The sequence below is a fragment of the Phasianus colchicus genome, chromosome 4 (assembly GCF_987193195.1).
Source record: "Phasianus colchicus chromosome 4, bPhaCol1.hap1.1, whole genome shotgun sequence".
Lineage (NCBI taxonomy): Eukaryota > Metazoa > Chordata > Aves > Galliformes > Phasianidae > Phasianus > Phasianus colchicus.
In genome coordinates this window covers 31,962,949-31,980,664 of record NC_143439.1, presented here as the reverse complement: position 1 = coordinate 31,980,664, position 17,716 = coordinate 31,962,949, and the positions used below count along the sequence as shown (strand labels likewise).

The 17,716-nt window shown below is 39.4% G+C and overlaps 1 protein-coding gene across 1 annotated transcript in view; it reads left to right on the top strand.

Annotated features, from left to right (window-relative positions):
- The window catches only part of ADAMTS3 (ADAM metallopeptidase with thrombospondin type 1 motif 3), a 140,135-nt gene that overhangs the window by 48,085 nt on the left and 74,334 nt on the right, over positions 1-17,716 (top strand). Inside the window, 1 exon segment of the mRNA XM_090139115.1 lies at positions 2,177-2,333. Within this exon segment, the coding sequence (XP_089995241.1) occupies positions 2,177-2,333 (157 nt within the window).

Genomic DNA, 17,716 nt, shown 5'->3' with positions numbered 1-17,716 from the left:
GACTTGTAAAATAGCTAATGTTTTTGTCTCATATTAATACAACAGGATTATTGGTATCTATGAAGTTAGGAGGAGTCTTTGGAGGAGCAGATAATGAGTTGCAGCTTAAGGGGGGTGGAATGTGTTAGGTCTGTCAGAGTGTTTTATGGGGAGCTGTAAAAATGGAAACTGTACTTGATGCTTGCAGATTATTCTTATATTCCTTTCACAGGAAGGCACACCCATTCTCAAAAATATAATTGTGGGCTCTCTCTTTGCAGATTTAACACACACAAGAAGAGACATACGCATTAAAGCTGGGAAATGGAGCCAAGGCTTCACTTCTGTGCTGAGCTCTGACTTTGGATAGAACTACTTTAAACTCGTAACTCATAGGCAGTAGCTTCATAGAAGGTTTTTTTGGGTGTCATTTTTTGTTATTTTACAATTTTTTTTTTTTTTTTTTGCCAAGTTAGGGTCTTACACAGCAGCTGTACATCCAAAACTTACTTCTGCTTTTTCTGCTTAGGAAAATGGCAAGCAAATAAGCCATTAACAGCAAAGGGCATTTGTTAATTCCCAGTCTAATTATGTGTACTGGCCACATAAAAAAATGATTTGTGATGTCAACCTAACTTATTCCTACCAAAAATTTCACTTGCTATTGCTATTCCTGTAATGAAAATACAGGAAAAATGTGATACTTAGTATAGTTGTATGCAGTTTAGGTAAAATATGAAGAAATATTGAAGAAAATATTTGAAGAAAACAAAAATTGAAGAAATATGTATGTAGATGTAAGAAAACTCATGGAGCCAGGAAAGCTTGTGGTGCAATACTTCTTGTGCCATTTTGGATATTTTGATTAAAACATTCTTATACTTTGTCAGAGACCTTTGTAATTCTAATTGTATGTGATAAATTATCTAAGTTTGAACTGTGGTAATCTCTGTTTATTGCAAAATAAAATCAGTGTGGCTGTGTCATAAATAAGTTTGATGGCATTCAGAGCTGGAGTAGATGGCATTCAGGCTGGAGGAGCCCCTTGAGCAGTTTGTGTAACTGTTGGGATTGCTGCATTCATTTGGATTTTGGGATGCATGCTTGCTTTTCTGTCCATTAACTCCAAGAGTCATTAGGCAAATCAGTCAGTCATGGCAATCCCAGAGCCTCTACTGGGGCAGCTCAGAAATACTTGCCATTATTTTTTCTGCTACATATTGTATACGTGTTCATGTTTTTATATTAATGCCTTTGAGAATAGCTTGCAGATTCATCAAAATACGTATCCCATTGGTGTGTTCTGACACCTTTGATTACTCTATACCTGCTTTTCATTCTGTGTCATTTTCCTGCTTTTACTGGTTGTGCCAGAAGGAACAATATTGTGCTGCTGCCTTTAAGGGCAGTTTCAGAATCTAGGGCCTTTTCTAAGCATTTTCTAAGTGACTGTTTCCTCACGTGTGTTGCCAGATTTCCTTTACCAGTATTTACTGTGATTTATATACAAGTGCTAGCAAAGAAATTTTCCTCCTTGAGCTCAAATCTCTTTCTCCTTGAACGAGACTGAGGCAGGTGTGACTGCAGCAAGTTTAATTCTGGTAATCATCAGAATGAATCTGCCTTCCCTCTGAATCCATTCCACAGCTTCTACAGATGAAAGAGGTAGAAAATGTTCTGAAGAGTCATCAGTGGCTATGTAGTTAGAGGATGGAGCCATGAGTGCTTAAGTAGGAAACCGTATGACATCTGCTGATTTGCATTAAGTAAAATGAAAAGCCTGAGCTGTGAGGGATTCAGAATATGCATATGAATTAAGGATTTGCAGGACATTGCAGTACATAGTGTTCAGCATACCATACACGGATTACACATTAGCTGTGTATAACATACAAGTGATAAACTCCTGTATGACTTTGGTGTTTGTTGTTTTTTTGGTGGAGTAACGCATCTCATATGTATACAAGATTTCCTCGTGTTATCTTTGAACGCTTGTCTCAGCCAGATGAACATCCTTAGAATGCAGAGGATATTGCCTCTGGCTGGAAGTCTGTACAAAGGAAACTGGTAATATGATACTTATAGTACAGTAATATGTTTTATGTTTCACCTCTGTTGATATTTGTTTTTAAAGCCACAGACAAGGCCATTAGGCTCTCAGCTGATGTATTTATATGATTTCTCTCTTCCTTACCAGGCTGGTATGATAAGAACTGATGAGGATGAATACTTCATTGAGCCTTTGGAAAGAGGAAAACAAATGGAAGAGGAAAAGGGAAGAATCCATATGGTGTACAGGCGATCAGCTGTAGTGCAACATGTCACTGATACTCTACCTGATGTCCACACTGAAGGTACAGTACACCTGTGTGCTTGTTTACAAATCTCTTCCAGGTAACTGTAGCCTGCTGTAGCTTTTGAAAGGGGCAGTTTTGACTGAGCTGCTGGAAAAGACAGTTTTTAAATATTTTGCTAAAATACATCAATGTCATGTACACAGTTTCTCTGCCAAGAGCAGCACTTGTGCATGCGTCTTGGAGACCAGAACCTAGCCATGAGATGTTCTCTTCAAGAAACATTGCAGAATTCATGTTTGGTTCCTGCTTAAGCCAAGAGCAAAGTTTGTACTGATTTCAGTGGAAATAAGTCAGAGCTCTGCCTAATATGGTAAGATGTTATGGGACATGTTAATAGAAATACTCATATGACTTTAATATTCTAAGTTGTTATTAAAGTTCGTCTGTCTATGCAACTTCTGTTTAAAATTTGGATCTTATTTCTTTCCAAATAATAGCTGAATTGCGCCAACGGCTGATACTGTTTTTCCCCTTCTATGAGTTGCAGTTAATGCAGTTTGAAATCAATTGTCTTAATTGGATATATGCTTTGACAAATTCCAGAGTTCCTCTTGGTCTTAAAGATAATCTGGTCTATCTGAGAATAATTATTGTGTAGTTTTAATCCATTCCAGCACATGTTTTTTCCCTTGTTTTAGTATTAAATGAATGCTTACAAGCCAGCATATTGCATAGGGAATGTTGAAGTTTTTGACACTGTGGATTAAAGAGCAGCTTCAAGCTCCTTCTGCAGTCTGTTTTTTCAACATCTCTCAGATTCTCAAATTCCTTTTGTACTTCCTTGTGTTCACTTGTTCATGCAACTTATAAGTGTTTGAAAGGAACAAGAAGTACTGTAGAGAACTAGAATTAGATACAAATATTAAGCAGAGAGGATGTAACCACTCCTTCATCACCGGTCCTCATGAACTTGAATTATTTGGTGTGGGTTTGGAATTTTGTCTCTGGAAAAATTAAGTAGGAATTGACAATTCCTTGAATATTTCCTTGAAATCAATTGACATTGATTTCAAATAAAATCCCGTCAGGATTTTGTTACTCTTTCAGAAGGTAAGTCCATGCTGCCAACAGCTCTATGGCATGGCAGTATCAGGGCGGGTTTGGGGACCAGCAGCAGTCTGAACCATACAGGCTAATAAACCTAGCATTTCTCTGAGCTCTGTGCTGCCAAAGGTATTTTGCTTTTGATAAGCCAAATGAGGTCTTTTAAATCATGCATCTCTGTTGTGTGAGTGACTGAACGATGCTAAAAAAGAGCTTTTTTGCTAATGATAACAGGCTTGATGCTGTGTTTCTACCTTGAAACCACTTTGTCAGTTGGGCTGACAGAGTCAAACCAGACAGACAACAGTACATTTTGATGAAGGAGCCTCTGGTCTGTATTGGTGAACTCAGCATCTCCTTCCTTTACCATGCTTCATGTACTCACAGACTTTATTTGCACATACTTTGAATCCATAGAAACCTTTGCAAATTCCAATTAGTTATAACATGGGGAAAGTCTGCAGGAACATGCAATAGCTGCGGCCAATTATTCACAGCTCTGTGGAAGAATTTATAAATTGCAGTTCGTAATACATGAAGATTATTGTGAGTCTTTGAATGTTGTTTGGCATGTGGTCAGTGCATAAAGCTCTTAATGCCTTCAGCATATTCCGATCTTCTGCTTGGTTGGTGGGAATCCTTAAGAACAGCAGCTACCTTATTGAAACTGGTAGTGATCTTTTTAGTTAGTGTGAAGGCCACATGTCTGTAGCTGACTTCTTTGTGATCAAGAAGACCAAAAAGGTTTGTTTTGTACAGGTAGCTTTGTTTCGTCTTTCAGCAGAGGAGATCTGTTTCTATGATGCTGAGTGTTTGTTTGGAAACGATCTATGCAGTACATAGTACAGCCTTTATTGGTGAGGAGAACTGAGAACCACAGAGGCACATGTGGCTATCTTTAGTATATTCTGTGAAAAAGGAAAGTTATGAAATAAGGCAGAACTTGATCAAATGTTGACATACTTCCTGGACTAGGGGAACTTACTGTGTCACCAGATTACTTTGGAAAAGTCTGTTTTAAGTGGAAGTGGAGGATATGGGAGAAGTGGTGCTTGTGTCTACCACGTGTATAAGGCTTGTCAGTCTTATATTGAAACAGTTGAGCGCAGTGTAATGTTTCTGGGATTGCTCTAAGCCCGGTTGGTGCTATAGAGAGCTGAGCAGTACAGATCCCAGGTTACCAACCTGTTCACTCCTAGCAAATTGAAGAAGTACAAACTTTTAGTTATGGTAGAGTCCAGCTGTCTGTGTTCATTGTGTATTCAGTTAGATGCTTTACTGTTGTACTACACAAATATTCATACAGAATGTTTGTATATGTCAATTTACCTGAGGCAGTATCTTCTGATGAAGGAGCTCCATCGAAGCTGTCACTTTCTCACACTTTCTCTGACTGATATTTCTATGTTTCTTTTGGCTTGCCTGAGCTGCATTGAGTGAAGAATTGTCTTGGACCACATAGAAAATATATCTGTAGTTAATGTGTACAGGCAACGGAACTTTCTATTTTTTCCATTTTTTATTGAAGCATAAAAGGCAACAAAAACAGAAAATTAGAGGTTTGGGCAGCATTTGTTTTCTAGCTGTCCACAAGATATCTTTTCCCTCTTCTTTCTTTCATAATTTAAAATACAAAACCAAGGAATGCTGTCTTGTTCATCCACTTATGTATCACTGTGTTTACAACTAAGTTGTTGATTAATGTGTTTTGAATTTTAAGTTCCTAGAAGTAGTATTCACTGATTTGTGGATAACTCACATAGCTATTCTTGGGTGAAAGTGTCCAGTGATGCTGATGTATGATCCAGTCCTGTAGTACATGCAGATTATCAGGGTAGGAAAAAGGGAGTGCTTTATACTACATTGCTGCCCATCTTTTTTTGACAGAGCTCTATTCCTGTAAGACACTCAGACTATTTCATTCCAAAGTTTATATTCATAGGCAAAACCTTATTTAAGATCAAAGAATTTCCTCTGCCAAATAACCGAAGTCTCACAGGCCTTTTGGTTCTGTGTGTATGGTGTCTTACTCTATCTTTATTTTTATTTTTTTTATCATTTTCTTTATTGTGAGCTGACTTACATCCAGAGAGTGGTGTTGGCAAGTCCAGATCTGTGCTTCTGAGGTAGAAAAAACCTTCAAGCCTTGGTAAAGTGTGTCTGGACAGCAGATTTTAAACATCCTTTTTGAAAGGTAATAAACACAAAAAACCTCTCTCTGATTTTTGCCTTGCAAGTTGGTTCAGTGTATTAGAGAAACTGTTTGTAATGCAGCTCTTTTTTCAATTCAGAAGTAGTCAGAGAACCTCTTCTATAACCCACGTATAAGAACACTGGCTCCATTGCTAATCATAGTGTAGATAACAGTATGGCATGCCTGGGCTTTTGTGAGAACACTGTAGATAGATATTTGAGATACTGTCATTATCTCGAACTTTCTCCCAGGAGGGTTTCTTAGAATGTGACAAATGACTTTTCTTCTAGAGATGAACTTCCATTCATCTCTAATTCTCAGATCTGCCTAGAGGTCTCCTTTTCACAGGTAAACAAACCACTTTCCAGTCCGTTATGAATTATAGAGTCATTAAATGATTTAGGTTGGAGGGGACCTTAAAAGCCCACCCCGTTCCAATCCCCAGCCATGGCCTGGTTGCCATGCACCAGATCAGGCTGCCCAGGACTCCATCCAATCTGGCCTTGAGTGTCTCCAGGGATGGGGCATACATAGCATCTCCGCACAACCTGTTCCTGAGGCTGCCTCACCACCCTCTGAGTAAAGAATTTCTTCCTAATGTCTAGCCTAAATCTCCTCTCTTTTCGTTTTAAGCTATTCCCCTTTGTCCTGTCACTATTAGACCATGTAAAATGTCAATCCCTCTCCTGTTCATAAGCTCCCTACAAGTGCTGGAAGGCCACAGTGAGGTCTCCCTGCAGCCTTCTCTTCTCCAAGCTAAGCAATCCCAAATCCCTCAACCTTCTTTTATTAGAAAAGGTGCTTCAGCCCTTTGATCTTCTTGGCCTTCTGAACCTACTCCAGCAGCTCCACATCCCTCCTGTACTTGGGACACGGTATTCCAGGTGGGGCCTAACAAGAACAGAGTAGAGGGGGATAATCACATTCCCTGCCCTGCTGGCCACCCATCAGTGTTATGCCATCAGCAAACTTGCTAAGGATACATTAAGTCCCGCTGTCTGTTTTGTTGATAAAGATGTTGAAGAGCTCTGGTCCCAAGATAGTCCTCACTCATGATTGGCCTTGTACATAGAGCTGTTGACAACAACCTGACTGTGACCATCCCACCAATTCTTTATCCGCTGAATATGCCACCTTTCAAATCTCTGTCTCTCCGATTTAGAGATAAGCATGTGATGTGGGATCATGTCAAAGGCCTTGTACAAGTCCAGTTAGACAACATAATTTGTTCTTTCTTTCTCCTCTGATGCAGTCATGCCAACAAAGAAGGCCACCACATTGTTCAGGCATGATTTGCTCTTGGTGAAGCCATGTTGACTGTATCGGTTCACCTTCTCATCTCACATGTGCCTTAACATCTCTTCCAGGAGGATCTGCTCCTTGATCTTCCCAGGCACCAGAGGTGAGGCTCACCAGCTGTAGTTCCCTGGCTCAGCTGTGTGCCATGGTCAGCCGTAGTCCTTGGTCAGCCATAATGGTTTCCTGCCTCCTCTGCTTGATTTCTTCTGCTGAGGGATGGAGAGCTCTTGTGCTCTCAGAAATGTGTCCTTAAAGTGCTGTCAGCTCTGTACTGTTCCTTCACCCCTAAGGATAGTTTCCCAGGGGATCTCATTCAGCAATTCCTCAAATAGCCTGAAGTTTGCTCTCCTGAAGTTCAGGGTCCTGACTCCACTGTGTTCCAGGCCCAGATTCCTCAAGGTCTCCCGAGCTTGGTTGCTGCAGTACAGGCTGCCTCCAATCTTAACCTCTTTAGCGATCTTTTCTGCATTGGTGAGCAGCAGATCTAGCAACAGTTCACCTCTGATGGATGGGTATGTCCAGTACCTGAACTAGAAAGTTGACTGCAGACACCAGGAATCTCCTGGATCGCTTCCAGGTTGTCATGTTGTTTTCCCTGCAGATTTCTGGGTGGTTGAAGTCCTCCATCAGAATGAGAGCCTGAAGCAAGAAGGCCTCATCAACAGGTTCCCTTTGATCACGTGGCCTTTACTGGTCTCTGACCACCAGATGCCCTTTATTGATCCAGTCCCTAATTCTAACCAGCAAGCTCTCAACCTGTTCATGACTGTTTCTCAGAGACAGCTCTTCACAGTCAATCCTCTTCTTAACATAGAGGGAAACTCCCATATGACCCATGTGATGGGTTAACATAGCAGCCCTCCTAATCAAATCAAGACTAAACATTACTCTTGTTCACAGGAAATCTTTATTACATTTGACAGTTAAAAGTTTTTATGCACATTTGACTTAAGGAAATACATCTGGATGTGCCACTTTGAAGCAGTCAGCATTCTACTTTATGTAGATTCATGAAATCATTCTTGATTTCTTCTGCCTCTGTCCTCCACTCAGGCTAGAGGCAGAAATGAGGAATACAGAGTGCTGGTGATACAGAAATTCAGACTCATCTTTAGCCAACACAGACAAATATCCAAGTTTTTAGTCACAGATGACAGATGACTCATCAAACTAGACACTAAGGTTAAAAAAGTACTTAAAATTGTTGTTGTCAGTGAAGTGGAAAATATCTTTAAAACCCCTCTACCACAATGGAATACTATATAGTGCATTGCATTCCCTCTAAAAATAGTCAGTTTTATTTGTAAGATACTATTGTCAGAAAAGCTTCCAACTCCAGCTATATAGAAGAAACTTTCTGTCTCACAGGAAATCTGGTGTTCCTGCAGGATTTTATAACATTTGGGAATTTGGTGTTCTTCAAGCAATCAGAAAGAATGAGGTTAGGAATTCTAAGTCAGGAAAACTACCAGCTCAAGATCAAGATATTAGTAATGATTGCAATGTAATTGTATGTTTATTGGTTCATGTGCTGTGTTCTTACATAGATACATATCTGTGCTCTATCTATCTCTCTCTCCTGTTTTTCTGTATTCCAGCTATTTATGATAACGTTCCAGTGAGCTTTCTTGGGAAGGGGGGTACCATAAATCAGGGTTACTGGAGAAGATATTAGGATGCCTGATTACTATGGGTTTAGCCTTCCCAGTTAGGCAGCAGTGTAATCTTATCCTTGAAGCTGCACCCTGTGCTTCTTTCTATTTGCTGTATCCATGGCTATGAATAGCCAGTTTAGAGAATGACAGCGTATGGTGTGCGCAATATTGGTTTCATCATTTGCTTTGTGTAGAGATTGTTTTCAATTAACTGCATTAATTCATTGGTATAAAGAGCAGTGCTTATCTAGCATATGGCAGGCAGGGTTTTGTTGTTGTTTTATCCTTACAAAATGCCCCATCTGCTTACACCCTCACCGTGTGAGATCAGAGAAATATGGATAATTTCTCCATGTTTTGACAGACCGGTGGCAGGAACGTTCATTTTTGTTTCAAGGAGTGGTTATTTTTGTTACATAGATAATCTTCCTGCTAATTCAATTGATTTTGTTCTACTGTGTTTCTCTGAAATTGATCCTCCTTCTGCAAATGTGTGACAGTGAAGGGACCTGCAAGGAAGTGGTACATCCCCAGCAGTTAATGTTGAGTATTCAGTAAAAACCCTGAATTGGTACTTGCAGTCTCCGTTGCACTGGGTGAGCTTGTTTGCTGGTTTGAAATGCCATGGTAGTTAATGCCAGTTAATTCTTTTGGACAGAGGAAGCTCTTCCTCTTCTGCAGGATGGTGACCAAGACCTCCCCTGGGAAATCCCCACTATTGAAAACCACTTAAATGTAGTCGGATGTGACACAGCATCAGGAAACATCGAATGAATTTCTCCCTTGGGAATGTAAAACAGGCTTGGTTATTCTTTCCTGTGAAAAACTGGGTCAGAAGAGTTACACAGAAAACCATGTGAAAACTGGCCAGCTAATAATGTTTAATGTAGTCATGACCCAGATCAAGGATTTCCATACCATGTACACAAAATACATGTACTGTCCTCATTTTTGTTTGAATTTACAAAAATTACTGAAAATTTCTCTCTGTGCTCAAAAGTGAAGTAGAATCGACCATCACGAGCCTGGTAGCAGAATACAAATGAGTAGATAGATGCTTACAGCAAGTGACAATGAGTTGAACCAGTCTTCTGAAAATACAGAGGATTTTCTCATCAGACATAGTCAAACATGTGGATCTCTGCATTTCATAGAAATTCCCAGCTAATGCAATGTGCTTTCCTCTAATCTTTTGTAGAGAAGAAGCACAGCCAGTGAGACTTTATAGCCCAACAGTCTTAGTAAATCTTTTCAGCTTTAGTAAAGGAGATAGATGAGCAGAGGGAGGAGGAGGTATTTCCACAGCCAGCAGCCCTTGGCCATCCATTACTCTGGCAGGTTGAAAAAGGGACAGTTGAACTGTGATGGATTACCATCTTTAACTTACCTGTTAGTGATAGGTAGAAATGAGTGAGCTGCATAGAGAGTACTCCTGTTTCTATGTGTTGCTACTAGAGATGTGTCTATATCCAGTACTTTTCCTGAAGACAATTTATGCAAGGCTGCACACTGTTTCTGAAAATATTTTAAGTAGTTGATATATCGTAGAAGCCATATGAAAAGCTCTGTGATATGGCATTCCCTGCTAATGCATACATACCTTGTGGGGCAGTTGTTTGCAGGATGCCGCCAAGCACTTGCTCTGCTATAGTATTTCACAAGTCTATAGCGCCACTAGGGAGCTGAAAATGCTCTGCTTGCTGTGTTGATGCTCAGCAAGAAGACTGTGCTGGGCCCAGAGGAGGGAAAGCAACTTTTGAGACTTTTTTTCCTAAATACATTGAACACTTGATTTTAAGTGTCGGAGATGAGCATCCCACCAGGTATAGTCTGGAAATCCAATCATAGAGCAGGATGATTTTTCAGTTCTTCATGGGTGTAAATGTGCACGATCATTTCCTAATGGCTTTTCCATGTCAGATTGCCCTAGGATGATGTTTTGTAAGCTTGACTTCCCCAGTAATCAAAGTCTTGATCCTGAGGACACCAAACATCTTTGCTTCTCATTTTATTTGAATACTACAGGTACTCAAGGTCAGTGTTCATATTATGAGTTATTCCCAAATAATGTCTTAAGGACAAAAAGAAACAAAGATGGAAAGACTCCATATAGGGGATGGAAGTTCAGTGGGACAGAGAGAGAGCAAACTATGCATACAAAGCGGAAAAAACTCAGAAGAATATGAAAGTGTCATGTTAGAACATCGTTTAAAGAAAATCTTCAAGATTTTATCACTGTTCCAATTAGAGACAGAAAGAAATACTCTGTGGACAGGCCTGAGTTGGAAGGACTTGAAAGGATTATAATATCATTCCGTCTGGACGAGATGAAAATAATCTGTTCTCTTTCGTTAGTAAGCTGACAAACATCACCAAAATGTGTGAATATGAACCATATTCCTTGAAAGCATTCAAGAAGCAATAGCAACAGGTGGAGAACTGAAGAGCTAGAATCAAATTTGCACTCAGGAGGCCTTCTTTTCAAGTTTTTTTGAATCAGAATTGGAAGTATGGTAAAGTAAAATCTAAATCATATATCTGAAAAAAGGAAGCATGATTTAAGTCCAGTGGAGTTGGTGAGAAGACTCAGATTTACGTCAGTGAGGTAACAAGGCAGGCTTTGGATCATATTCTACTTGAGCTGATCGCAACCAATTTGATTTATCTTTCTTCCTGTTCATTCCTTTTTTATTTTTTCCATGCACTTTCCTTTCATATAGAATAATACTGACAACAACCTTTAGTTTGGAAGTTAGGCAGCATGTTAATGTACTCAGACTTCTCCTATTTTATTTTTCCCTTCACAATGTAGTGGTTTTTTAAAAAGACAACTTACTCACACAGAGAGCACTTCAGATTAAAGTATTTTTGTAATTACTTCCTAACAGTGGGAAACAAGAAGTAGGAGCCTTTATCTCCCAGCTTCCTTTCAAAATTTTCATTTTCCCTGAAGAACCAAAGTGCTTGTATGGCTGATGGAGTTGCCATGGCACTGGGTTCAAGTGTCTTTGTCCCAGGTGGGAAAAATGTAGGAGGAAGAAATGATTTGGGAATTGCTCATGGTTGCTGGGGAATGAAACCCTGGAATAGAAGATAGAAGAATGGGAAGACTATTGCTTGCTTCAGAGACCTCTCTGAGCACTTCCCCAGTCACATTAGTGTTTCTTAGAACTGTTGTTATGCCAGAAGGTGTCTGAAGGTTTTCTCAGCAGAATTTCTCATGACCTGTGTTCTGATGGAGGATATTTTAGGTACTGCACAGCATGTTGTGTAAGTTTGTAGTGCAATAATAATGAGAAAGACAGAACTGATTTCTATGAGGACTTAGTAAAACTCATTTTGTGACTTGCTGCATTGTGGTATAGGCATTCTTCTCTTAAGTTGTACTGCTGCCAATAACCTGAAGACATCTTTTCTCTTTATCCAGAACTGCTAGAGTTTTTGCTTATAAATCAACCTTCTATTTTGCTTATAAATCATATTCTGTCAAATTGAGACATAACAGGGTACATCAAAGTTCTTGGTTAAATAGAGATTTGTTGGGTGAGTTTTTAAGATAACAGTAGTTACCTTAAGGTAGAAGGTAGTCAACAACATTGTTTTTCATACAGCATGGTACAAAGGAAAATGAGTATTGATGATGGATGAATTTACAGTGCATGGGGGAAAAAAGAAAAGAGACCTGTGGAGGAGGAAGATTGGGAGGGAAAATGATGAAAAATGTATCGTGCTTCTAGAAATAGAAGTAGACAAATTATGTCTTTGGCTGCAGTGGAATTACAGCCCTCTCCAAGGGTATGAATGGGCATGTTTGTACTGCAGACAGAAATGTAGTCGCACCCTGGTTAGGCATAACTTGAATTAGATTTAGCATCCCTTGTTTGGATACCAGTATCAGTACAACTGTAGAATCCACTGCTAACTGCAAATATTTTTTGCAAGAAGCTGAGAATATTGCTGGTGAGTTCTACTGTGCCATGCTTGCTTTGGTCTCAAACCAGAATGCCAGTGGTGAACATGAGCCAGGATGTGTGTCTTCTGTGTGTCTTCACACTGAGGTCTAGACCATGATGAGGTTTCAGACTTGTGTACTTTGCCCTCTGAGTTCACAGCTGGGCTTGACCCTCTTGTCCTCAGATGGAATTTGGGATTTGTATTGTTCCTGGGAGGTGTCTTGGTCTTCTCTTTTTTTAACAATGTCACCAGGGACAGATAGGGAAACTGGACAATTGGATGTAGAGTTTGGTTAGGGAGGTGTTCTACCTCACAGTCTAAGTCACTGGACTTTGGGTATTTCCCCTCATGTGCTGGGTTGTGCAAATTAGCATCTAGCTACCAGATTTCAGTGATTAATGCCAGTTTCTTTGCGTGTGAGTTTCTTTAAACCTAGATTCAGAAACTAAAACACAGTCCATTTCTTGCCTTAGGTGAACATCCGAAGTTTGTGACATGAATGGATAGAATTGAAGGTGTTGGTTTGTTGGCTGTGTATTAGATGCTGTCTTCTGTGATACCTCTCAGTTCTCCTTGTGCATTTCTGTTTGGTCTCTGTATCTTGAAGTTCATAGAATCAAAGCACAGTAACTCAGCAGTTGTGTCTTTTCCAGCGTCTTAGCAGATGGAGATCCCACAACCTTTCCAGGCCCTGATTCCAGTGTTTGATTTAGCGTTATGAGTTATTTTTCCATACTGTTTAATTGGAGTTTCCCTATTTCTGGCTTACTTCTCATGCAGTAACAACTTTCTGAAAAAATTATCCCAGATATTATGTCCAAAAAATTTCATAGGCTTTGAGGTAGTTGGGTGTTTCCATCCAGCCACGCCTTTTCAAAATTGACTTAATAATTTCTGTATATTAAAGATTTTGTAAATATACAGAAAGTATTTACATAAATCATGGCATGTTAGGAAGCAGGAGTGAAAAGTGTAGGTAATAGCTGATTCAAGAATGTTATCTGCTGCAATCAGAAGGTTTATGGCAAAGCTGGGCATAGAAATACATGCTACAAATACTTATATTTCATTTTAAAAGGATAAGTTTATAAGGAGTACTGAGATATACAGAAATTATATTCCAGATACATTCAAGAATTTATATTAGTTAAGCACACCACTTTAGGGCTATTGCACTCCTTGTCAGCATGGCTATGATAAAGAGGTTAAGGCCCAGAGCAATGCACAGCTTGGGGAAAGTCCTTTCAAATTAGCAAGATAATTAAGAAAATTATAAATAGTTGTATGATCCCTGGTCTCTGCTGTGCAGGCTTTATCCTGTTTGCTTTGAAATGTGTATATGTGAAAGGGAACACAGACTCACCACTGAAAAAAAAAGATTGTAAAACGCTTTTTTAAGAAAGAAAAGTTGAGGAAGAATGGATCATAAGGTGCTGGAAAGTGACTTAAATACTGTGTCTGTGTCATGGAGGTTACACTTACCTCCCGATGATAGGATTAGGGACATCCATCTGTTTAAGTCATCTTTAATTCTTGGCAATAACAAAGGAAAATTATTCTTAAATACAACCAAGGATAAAGGCTTGATTCCCACTGCAGGCACCCAAAGCCAGAGTAGTAAAGCACACACAGAAATCTATACGAGGGAAGATTTGAGGGGGGAGGGGAAGAGAAAGAGAAAGATCAGTACATGCATTTTGCAGCCGTTGCAAGGTATACACAACTTCCCAATAAAAGCTACTTAAAGCACCTGAATTACATAAGAAAAAAAAACGTTTGACAAATGGTGATAATGAACAGCAGAGATTTTAAAATATTCTGTAAACAACCGTTCTCATGTGAAAGGAGGCTGTTTGGTTTGCAGATTATATTCTTACACTAATGTGTGAAGACACAGCAAGATAGGGACCACCCTTTGTGCTCTTCCACACAAATCCAGCAATGTGAACAATTATGTATAATGTTAGAGAGGGACACTACCTGGAACTTGCTGTTGCCTGTGTTTGACATTGCCTGGAACTTGCTGTTGCCTCCATTTGAGAAAGAGATGCTAAACACTGAATGTGTTGCTAGCTTTATCTGTATTAGCAAACACTAGCCAGCACTTGAGTCTTTCCTCTAGCACTACATTGACTAGTGCAGTTATGTCAGCTGTGAGTAGCTGCAGATTATGCTTTTCAGGGCAGCCTGATTCACCAGATGAGATTCACTAAGATACAGTGAAAGACTAAGTAACTCTTGCCAAGGTTTCCTCTCTTCTGCCATTTTAATTCCCATTATTTGAAGTGAGAGGAGAAGCTCTGAAGAGAAGGATGATATTAATATAGATGAAATGTTACTGTGAAAGTGCTGGACAGCACTGTAGAACCAAGTCTCTAGTTCAGATGAAAATTAGCTCAGTTCTGTTGAGTTTGATAAGGAGAATACAGGTGAGATGGTTTAAATGCTTTGAAGTTGGCTGGTAAGGCAGCACTGGGAGCAGGGGGACAAGGGCTGGTTGCCCACTGAAGTTCTGCGAGCTCCGGTCAGGAATCTGCCTTTCCCCAGCCCCTCTCACCTTAAGCTGTAAAACTGGACAAAAAGGAGGAGCCTTGCTGAACCTCAGGGTACCAGGGCAGCCCTTGTCTGAGCACACACACTAATTGGAAGCAGAAGGGCTGCCTTATGAAGATGAATTTATGTGAATTAGAGGTCAGGAACATGAGGAAATGAATCCTCCTACAGCTTGCGGGGGCAGATTCTTGTTTCTATGTCTTACATGTGCCTCATACAAATTTATTATTGAAGAGTAATACTATGAAAATATCAAGATGCTTTCCTTCACACAACAGAAGATTCCTTTTTAATCAGTGTGTTCTATGGGTTTTTTATTCTGTGTCTGCCATGTGAAAACTAATGAGAATATAGCAGACTGTATTGCAGTATTGTACTTTTCATAACAAGTGACTGTTGCTGTTTATTTTTTTCCCTTAAATTAATGGATTTTGTTGTTATTTTTTTTTTCCTATTGTGAAACACCTTCTGTCAATTTGGTTTGTTATTCAGTATATTTTACAAAGATTTTAGAAATGCAGAAATAGATAAGAATCCAAACCCAAGGGGAACTATGCAACTTACTGTAGTTGGTATTTCCAAAAATTTTGGATACCATATCATCATGCTTCATTTATGATAGCTAAGATGCAAAACTGATCTTGGGTGTACTTTGAGCAATTTGGATGATCCTTAGGGCTGACTGGCAGCCTGTGCTCTTTTTGGTAGAACTTTTCCTCTGTGGGCCACATGAAGTGCATAGTAACTCTTGCAGTACTGTGCTTTCAGTTTCAAGATGCCCTGTGGAGTTCACTGCATCTTTCCATTTGTTCTTCTAAAGCATTATGTAGATGATGAGTAAGAGTAAACTTGTCTTGTTTGTCTTAGGCAGGATGACACAGTATTGGGCAACTGAAGCTGATCGGAATGCATATGGAAACGACTAACGTGAGAAAATCATCCTTGCAGTTAATTTTTCTCCCAGTGGGCTGAATTTCTTCAGATCCATTTCTAGATTACAGATACGTAAATCTTTCCAAAATGCAATATTAAAACACCAGAATAACAGCATGACCCAGCTGTTGTTTGCAGTAAAAATAGTGATTTTTTTTTCTTTTTTTTTCTTTTTTTGCCAGAATGCCTTGCCTAATAACTCTTTTGAGTATTCTAATAACATGAGATAAGAATGTTGAGATAGTTAGAATTCTGGAGGTTATTAAAAGACATACAAGTCTGAGTCTGCAATTTGAGTTGGAAAAGAGAATTGCTATCTAAGAGAAGCTGGCTTCTACTGCTGTAGTGACCTGTGGGAAATCAGCGTTAGTCTCTGTTAAATTCTGTGTGGTTTGCAAAGAAAACACAATGAGTGATGAAGAGGTTTATTGGCTTGTACCATTAGAAATGGCTTAAGGAAAGCTTTTTGTTTGTGTGTCTTTCCTGCTAGTATGAGTGACAGAGCCGTTTTTTAAAAAACATTCCTTGGAAAAATGAGAACATTTCTGGAGGAGATATCTAAGTAAAGGTTCTGCTATGTCTCGGGGGGTTTATTTGTGTCCTTTGGGTATTAACGCTTCCTACATATAAGAAAAAAAACAGCTACTTCAGCTACAAAGTTAGTGACAAACATGCCAGAGAGCAGGTTTATCCCAGAGGAGGATAAAGTAGATAAATAACTCATGAGACTAATGAAGGCTGAGTTGACACGCACTTTCCTGACCTTGCTTTTCTTATTGCCCTCTATATGAGTCAAGGAAGAATGATTGTGTGGGGCTCAGCATGTGATGCAGTTCATAGACTTCAAATATTTGTGTATGAACTCTCTAGTTATGCATGACTTAAACATATAAGGAAAAGCTCTCCTTTGTATTGTTAATTACAAACAACTCTGTTGCAAGAAAGAGTAAGAGTTTCTTTCTCCCATGTTTCAGCATGGCCTATCTTGTCAACCTAGGAACCTGGAGAAACTTGGATTAATGTGCTTATATTGTCTAATGAGGACAGGGAATGGTTGTGGGTAGAGTCTACAGTCAGGGGCTCATTTATCTGGGCCAGAGCAAAGGATGGATGAATTACGGCTGGTCCAGCTTGATGTCTGCCCTGCTCTGAGAGCAGGGGAAATGTTAGGGATTTGGATATGCTTCTCTGATGTGTTGTTTTCTGGGGTGGTGTAAGCTGGGATAGGCATGCTGCCAAAAAAAAAAAAAAGAAGAAGAAAAAATCTTGCTAAGATGTTGAAAATGTCTTAAGCTAACTCAGCCTCTTTGTACACCATTACCTGCACTTTTTACAAGCACCTTTTTTTACAAGAAGCCTTACAGAAAATGTGCTGCATATTAAAGCCTGGTTATCCAAGTGAGAGGTAGTACACTTGCTCATCCATTTAAAACAGCTCTGTAGACCCACTGGTGAATTCAAGAGCCTGTGTCTGCAATTTCTTCACTTCAGTGCATGGACAGCTGCTCTGTCTGTTACTGCTTTCAAACTGGAAGGCTGTTGCTAAAATTGGGTAGATTCTGGCCTTTTAATTTGCTGCAGGAATAGAATTAAAGATTTTTCCTGATTTTTATTGTTGCCTTTATCGTAATAGACAGCAGAAGAAATTCTGCTTATATCTTTGTCAGTAGACAGTGAATCATGGAGCAGCTAAGCTAAAAAGGGTTACCACTTGCTGAAATCCTGTGTTAATGAAATTTTCTTACAGA